At 35.8% G+C, this 8,218-nt stretch overlaps 1 protein-coding gene across 3 annotated transcripts; it reads left to right on the forward strand.

Annotated features, from left to right (window-relative positions):
- The first annotated feature begins 2,047 nt into the window (after positions 1-2,047).
- On the forward strand, positions 2,048-8,038 carry LOC110729074 (3-hydroxyisobutyryl-CoA hydrolase-like protein 3, mitochondrial). Of its 3 annotated transcripts, XM_021908775.1 has the most exons (11): positions 2,048-2,367; positions 4,590-4,691; positions 4,870-4,914; positions 5,129-5,181; positions 5,761-5,895; positions 5,988-6,084; positions 6,381-6,510; positions 6,867-7,045; positions 7,194-7,321; positions 7,409-7,510; positions 7,647-8,038. In XM_021908775.1, the coding sequence occupies exons 1-11, from the start codon at positions 2,133-2,135 to the stop codon at positions 7,746-7,748; spliced, it is 1,308 nt and encodes a 435-aa protein (XP_021764467.1). In that variant the 5' UTR covers positions 2,048-2,132; the 3' UTR covers positions 7,749-8,038. The 3 variants fall into 3 exon arrangements, with proteins under 3 accessions (XP_021764467.1, XP_021764466.1, XP_021764465.1); XM_021908774.1 differs by lacking the exon at positions 4,870-4,914 and having other exon boundaries at positions 2,049-2,367; XM_021908773.1 differs by lacking the exon at positions 5,129-5,181 and having other exon boundaries at positions 2,050-2,367; positions 4,870-4,934.
- The last annotated feature ends 180 nt before the right edge of the window (positions 8,039-8,218 follow it).

Consider the following 8,218-nt stretch of genomic DNA (forward strand, 5'->3'; position numbering starts at 1 on the left):
GTAGGCCTGAATTAATGAAATCGGTGCAAATTGTAAATCGGTAAATTGGTCGTTTAACAACAAATTGGATGGTTCCACATACCCAATTGGACTCCCAAAATGTCTTAGGGATCATGGTAAACATTTCGGCAATTTTTATTTTCGGGCGAAAAAAAGTCAAAAAATTCCAAAATTAAAGGCTAATATCCACGTTTTTTAAAAAAATTTGGAGGTTTCAGGGCCCAATGTAGAAAAGTCTTGATATTTTATGGGATACATCTCGGGGTCATATAATGGCGTTTGAAACCATAAATGATCATTATATGTTGACATAAATGTTCGTATTATGCTTGACTTAATGAAATCCGTTCAAGTTGTAAACCGATAAATTGGCTGTTTAAAGGCAATTTGGATGGTTCCACCAACCTAGTTGGACTCCCGGAGTTTATTAGTGACCATGGTAAACATTTCGGCAATTTTTATTTTCGGACGAAAAAAAGTAAAAAATTACAAAATTGAAGGCTAATATCCACGCTTTTTGAGAAATTTTAGAGGATTCGGGACCCAGTGTCAAAAAGTTTTAAAATTTTAGGGGATACAACTCGGGGTCATATAATGCCATTTGGAGCCATTTATGATTATTATATGTTGTCATAAATGTTCGTGGTAAGCTTGATTTAATGAAATCGGTGCAAGTTGTAAACCGGTAAATTGGCCGTTTAAAGTCAAATTGGATAGTTCAACCCACCCAATCGGACTCCCAGAGGTTATTAGGGACCATGGTAAAAATTTCAGCCATTTTTATTTCCGGGCGAAAAAAAAGTCAAAAAATTCCAAAATTGAAGGCTTATTATTCACGCTTTTTGAGAAATTTTGGAGGTTTCGGGCACGGTGTCGAAAAGTCCTGAGATTTTAGGGAATACATCTCGGAGTCATATAATGACTTTTGGAGTCTTATATGACCATTATATTTTGTCATAAATGTTCGTGGTAGGCTTAATTTAATGAAATCGTTGCAAGTTATAAACCGGTAAATAGGCCGTTTAATAGCAAATTGGATGGTTCCACCCACCCAATTGGACTCCCGAAGGATATTAGAGACCATGGTAAACATTTCAGCAATTATTATTTCATGGCGAAAAAAGTCTAAAAATCCAAAATTAAAGGCTAATATCCACACTTTTTGAGAAAATTTGGAGGTTTCGGGGCCCAGTATCGAAAAGTCTTGAGATTCTAGGGAATACATCTCATGGTCATATAAATGTCATTCGGAACCATATATGATCATTATTTGTTGTCATAAATGGTCGTGGTAGGCTTGAGTTGATGAAATCGGTGCAAGTTGAAAACCGGTTAATTGGTCGCTTAAAGGCAAATAGGATGGTTTCACCCACCCAATTGGACTACTGGAGGGTATTAAGGACCATTGTAAAAAATTCGGAAATTTTTATTTTCGGGCGAAAAAAGGTGTTAATAGGATGGAAAACGTTAGTGGGTAGTGTTACCCAAACGTTTCATAACTTATGGGTAATTTTAAACAAATACTCCCTCCGTTTTATAAATGTATTACTTTGATTTTTGCACTATTCACATATCATGGTTGACTTGGTTTTTTTTACCTCTATAAAATAAATAAATGTTGCAACTAAAAAAAATCGGAGGTAGTATAATATATCATTAGATTCGTCATAATGTCTAGTTTCATAATATAATTTTGTTATAATTTTTACTCTCTCCTTCCCCTATTGATAGTTTCTTATGGATATTTTTTCACGGGAATTAATAAATACAAATAAGAATAATAAAGTATATTGAAAAAGTAAATTGACATTAAGTGTGCAAAAAAGTAGAGTCCAAGTTTTTTAGGATATAAGCTGATGCTTGCCTTGCTTCCTTAGCTTTTCGAACTTTCCTACCCGTGGGTTAGGGGTCGCGTCCTTCGAAAATCCGAATTCAAGGTTGGGGCGAATTCGATTTTTTCAGTTGCCTTGGGAAAACAAAATTTACACTGCTGTAAATAGTGAAAATCGGGCTATCGGAGTTAGGACATCAAGTCACACTCACAAAACACAAACAATCGACACCCACACACAAAGCCACACTCACTCCACTCATTTTTTCTTTGTTTTACATTACAAATTGAAATTCGTCAAATGCTGAAGATTTTAGATCTTTCTCGATTCTTCCTTAATCGATCACCTTCTTCTTCCCTTTTATCCGCAAATTATCTTCCATTTGCAACTCTTCACTCATCTCTCTCTCCTCGAAGCTTCTCGATCATGGCTTCCGCTTCTGCTGCTGATGAATTCGTCAAGGGCAACGTTCATCCCAATGGCGTCGCCGTCATCACTCTTGATCGTCCTAAAGCTCTAAACGCCATGAATTTAGGTCATTTTCCCCCCTTTCAACTCTTTGATTTTGTAATAATTACTCTGTAATTCACTTTTGTTATATTCGAATTTAAGTAGCTGATTAATTGCAATTATCAGTTTAATGCTTTTCAGTTGATTTTTTTAATTGAATTTGCTCGAATTTAATCTTAATTATCTAAATTATAGTTGGAATTGAAATTTTAGTGTATATCATCTGGAAAGATTGAATCAATTATTAATTCACATTTGATTTATTCGAATTAATTATCGTTTAATGATTGAATCTGCTCGAATTTACTATTTGGTTATCTAATTTAGAACTGGAATTAAATTTTTAGGTGTTTATGAGCTGGAGAGATTGAATTTTAAGTTAGAAATGTTAATTGATGTATTTTAAAGTGATGATGACTGAATTGTGAGAGGTTAAGGTAATTTTTCGGGATGGTTGTTAGTGTAGGATGGAAGTGTGAGAATGCATTGAAATGAAATGAATTGGTTTGATTTTGATGGATGGACGGTTGTTGGATGATAATTATTTCTTTAAACTGTACTCTTAAGATTTCGTCAATTTTCGATGTGAAAATGTAATGAATCCATGCTTGATGGTGAAATATTTACGGTGTTGATATTGTGAATTGTCTGGTTTATGCCGTTTATCTACTATTCTAGGTCCTCTTGTTTGTTAACCTAAAATTATTAGATAAGTAATGAGTTCGGGTGTAATTTATAGCCCAAGAACACCTCAATAGGACCCTGAAATGCCAAGATGTTTACTCAAACAAAGAACGATCTCTTACAGCTCTTGATTGCTAATGCAATTTAATTCCAAAAATAGAGCAAACTCATTCTCGGGACTTTAAAGAGATGTTGATAGGCCACTTATGGTTCCAAACTGACTTATATGACTCCGAGAGACACCCCATGCATTTATTTCAACTTTGAAAATTTTTCCTAAAATTGACCCAAAGCATGAATTATAGCCTTTAGTTTTGGATAATTTTCGAATTTTCCAAGCCCGGAAAGAAAATAGGTCGGGGTGACACTCTAGGAGGCCATTAATGGTGGAACACTTTGGAACCAATGAACCATCCACTTATCCTTTGAACTGCCAATTTAGTCATTTACAACCTACGTCTTCCTTCATTAATTCAAGGCCACAAGACTCTATATGACCTACTAGTAGTCATATATGTGTCCAAACAACATTATATGATCCCGAGGTACTTCCCCTAAAATCTTCCGAAAACCTATAAAATTGGCCCGATTTCATGAATTATAGCCTTCAGGCTTTCACCAAACATTGTTAAGACCCGACAAAACTATGAATCAAGGTCCTTCATAGGGTTCCCAAAGGGCCCTGAGAGGCGCACTAGGTGTCTGGAATTATCTCATAGATGCCTTATGATGTCTTGAGATGCCTACTTGGTGTCTTGTCATCATACCTTAAGATGTCTTGAGATCCTTCATCCTTGGCTTGGCCTTGAGATTTCTTGTCTCCCTAGGCCTTGCATTGGGCTAAGGCAAGCCAAGACGCTACCTTAATTGCGAAAAATAGGTGTTTTTATAAAGAATAGGATGTTTAATGCCTTGTCCTTGTGCACATGTCCTGTACTCATGCCCCTTGCCTAGGACATGCCTGTGTGCATTAGCAGCATCACCATTTGGACATGCACTTATTATGATATCAGGATTCGTAACTGTAAGCTTTGGCATTGTGTTCACCGTCCTTATTGCGGAAGTCTCTGATCTTCTAAGGGTTATGTAACTAACTTGCTGTATTTTTTTATTTTTTTTTTATAATGTTACAATCAACATTTGGACATAACTGGGAATTTGGCACAAAATGAAGGCCAAAACATTGCAATACACTGAAGTAGAATCCTTATTATAGTTTGCCTGAGCTTTGAACTTGAAGATTACAATCAATCATTACTATTCTTTATGCCAATCGAATATTATTGTTGTTTCCTTACTCATCACAATCTGAATTCCATGATGCTCATGAAATTGTGTAAAAAAAAAGGAGCATAAGTGCAAATCTAATAACCTTGGTTACTCAAGTGTTATTTGAGCTACATATATATGCCCTATAATATTTTTGCCAAAATGATCTATTTTTGATTATTTTATTGGCCAATTTATGAGCTACACAAGTATTAAGAATTTAAGATGTACTTAATTGGCTTTATATGGTATTAATGTGCTTTGTATTATAATGAAGGATACCTTTTGCTGCAGATATGGACATTAAGTACAAAAGCTTCCTTGATCAATGGGAAGAAGATCCAAGAGTGAAATGTGTTCTAATTGAGGGTAGTGCACCTCGAGCATTTTGTGCTGGTAATTGATGTGAACTCAGTACAACTTCTTCAATTATTCACCCCCCTCCCTTTCTTTTATGTCTAGCATCTGCTTTTATGAGCTCAATTTCTAACTATGATAGTTGCTCTATGGTTACATCCCCAAGTTTCAGAGCAATTGGTAAGGTTATAAGGTGACCTATTCGTTCGAAATGCAGGAATGGATATTAAAGGTGTTGTTGCCGAAATTCAGAAGGATAAAAGCACACCTCTTGTTCAGAAGGTTTCTTATTTCTCTGAAATTAATTTTCTTGCAACATCAGGGTCCTCTTTTGGGGACAATGATGATTAAATGCTGCTGATGGTTTCGATACTCTTATATGTTTTCTCTGGTTTTATGTTTAAGAAATTGCTTATACTGAATTAAAACTGATGTTTCCTCTGGATTTATAACCTGAAATACCAGTTAATCTGCAGGTGGTGATGTGAAGCAGATCATTACAAAAAACAAATTAGCAGATGTGATTGAGGTCTTGTGTGTTTCCTATTTGTATTAACTTGTTTTATGATCTATGATATTGTCGAAGCTACATAGTAGGCCCAAAAACTTTTAAATAGTAACATTGAAATTGATTCTCTCTCACTGTATGTATGTAAGAATGTAACCAAAGATAATTGCCAGATATTCAGCATCCTGATGTAAATGAATTTATTGAATAATAAACATTAAGAACAGCATGCACTAGATATATTTCTCTCTCTGTGTGTGCGTGCGTGCGTGTGTGTGTGTGTAATCAGATGTGTTGCAAGTGAAATTACAGTGTTTGGAGCTACATTATCTGGACTTCCCTTATTGACCTGGTGGTGGTACTACTTTTCCGAGGGGATGTCATTATTCTCGTAAAATTGACCTGCTATGTCATTTCCTCCAATCTCCAGTTCTATCATATTTCAAGTGTCTGTGTGTGCTAATATATGACATATACATCATGCACTTGAATTCCAAACATAGACTACGCTGTAATGCTGTTGATTCTGGCTTTCCTCGTGCTTTTTTTGTAGTAAGCTGCTTAGCTGTCTTTTGCTTATTTTGCTGTATGTCTTGGCAGATATTCACTGCAGAGTATACTTTGATATGCAAGATATCTGAGTACAAAAAGCCTTACATCAGTTTAATGGATGGCATAACTATGGGTTTTGGTATTGGGTTATCTGGACATGGCCGTTACCGCATTGTGACAGAGGTACTGTTATATCTTATTGGCTTTTTAATACTGAATCTCTTGAAATTAATGCAGTTATATAAATTTAACATTTTTCTGCACTGCTGTTACAGAAAACTCTTCTTGCTATGCCAGAAAATGGCATTGGTTTGTTTCCTGATGTGGGGTTCTCATACATAGCTGCAAAAAGTCCTGGAGAAGGATCAGTTGGTAAGTTTGTTTGCTACTCATTATTTCACTAGCACCTTGGGTCAAGTAATTAGAATGATGAAAATGATGAGAAAAGGCTGCATCTAGTGTTTCTTAAAATGGCCCAATGAAACTTCTGCACATTTTTTGAGCTTTTGGCTCTCAACTTTTGTTAGAGTCCCAATGTAACAAGTGCTGTTAATTCAATCAAGAAGCACATAAATTCTCTGATGTCTATATCTGTTCCTATTACATCTGCTTCTTATCCATTCCACTGTTGCTTTATTTATGACTTCAATCTTAATTTATTTCTGCAGGTGCTTATCTTGGGATGACTGGTAAAAGAATATCTAATCCAGCTGATGCTTTATATGTTGGCCTGGGAACGCACTATGTGCCTTCAGGAAACCTTGGTTCCTTGAAGGAATCATTGTTGGCGTCTACATTGTATGTAGAGACTGCCTTTTAAATTTGTTCACTTATTTTTGAAGCTTTATATGTTTGTTTATCTGGCAAGTCTTAAGAGTTGGAATTATTCTCACAATCTACTTTCATGAGTTGCTGCATGTGTACTATGCATGCATGATTATGAGTTCTGACCACTTGACTAACTGAATCTGTTAAAGCCTCTGTTTTTAGTTATGTAACTCCTCAGTCCTCACTGGTGTCTTCTGATCCTTCAATATCTTTTGGCATCATTGTTGAGCTTAAATCTGAAAATTACGTAAGGTTATTCTGAAGTACACATGCTAGTCATGTTTTAAACTCATTTATGTATTTTGTTTTCTCAAAAAATTGTACAGTTCAGAGGATCCTGACCAGGACATAGCGACACTAGTGTCAAAATACAGCTCCCAGCCAGAGTCTGAGCCACAGCTGAAGGCACTCTTGCCCCATATTACTTCTACCTTTGATGCAAACAAGTCAATCAGTGAGATAATTGAAGAATTAAAAAAGCATCAACAAAGCTCTGATGGCGTAGGTAAGCTACTTATTTTTTCTACAGCATTTTTTCTTTTGTGATTAATGGAGGAGGTCAACGTTCATCTTGTACATATGTTTGTTCACCTTCCTGTAATCCTTTTGGGTCAAATGTTCCCTCTCTTGAATTATTGTGTTTTGATGAGTAGTGGCTGGATGGGCCAAGGAGGCCTTGGAAGGGCTTGGCAAAGGAGCTCCATTCTCTCTCAGCTTAACGCAAAAATACTTTGCTAAAGTTGCATCAGGCCTCAGAAGTAACGATGCTAATTTATCAAAAGTGAGTAAGAAGTTTCTCATTCAAATTTAATATGCATACTTGGTGCAAATCTAATTTTTGCTCTCCCCTTTGTTCCTTGATATGTAGTTGAGTGGAGTGATGAAACTGGAGTATAGAATTGCTCTTAGATCTTCTCTGAGAGAAGACTTTGCTGAAGGTGTCCGTGCCGTCTTGGTTGACAAGGATCAGGTCTGTACTTTTATTCATTCGAATTATGTTGTTTATTACACAATCTGCAAGTTTGCAAGTGCTGCACCACCAGACACCAGTCAATGAGGATAGATTGTTCTGTCTCTAACATAGATGATATACTTATTACTTGCAGAATCCAAAGTGGAAGCCACCTAGTGTTGAGGAAGTCAATGCACAAGAAGTGGAGACCCTTTTTGAGCCATTGGAGCCGAGCGCTGAAGAATTGAAGGTCTAATTGGAAGCTCCATTAAGTCATTAGGTGTCTAAGCTGTGTGATTTAGAATAACTCATCTTTTTAAAATCCATATGAGGCACATTTGTAACTCTGATAATCGATCCAGGTTAATGAATAAACGAACAGCATTTGTCAAAAACAGGAATTATATATCCTTCTGTAATATGAATTCTGAGTCCAATTTGCACTATCATTTTCAGGGATTTGCATTGTTGTGAACGATGAGAGTATATGAAGTTTTTGTATGCACTATTTTCGATTTATCACAGTAACATTTAAGTAGTTGCCAATATTAAGTTATTAGATGGAGTGAAAAACCTTGAACAAAAAATCAAGCTATTCTCAATATTCAGGGAATTCAAATTGTAGTTTAGTCATTTGTCATCAGAAGTGTAATTCGCCTCTAATTAAGCTTGCATTCAAGCTTAAACACTACTCTTACCAATTTCCATTTAGTTTTTTAATGCCAT

The sequence above is a fragment of the Chenopodium quinoa genome, unplaced genomic scaffold (assembly GCF_001683475.1).
Source record: "Chenopodium quinoa cultivar QQ74 unplaced genomic scaffold, ASM168347v1, whole genome shotgun sequence".
NCBI lineage: Eukaryota > Viridiplantae > Streptophyta > Magnoliopsida > Caryophyllales > Amaranthaceae > Chenopodium > Chenopodium quinoa.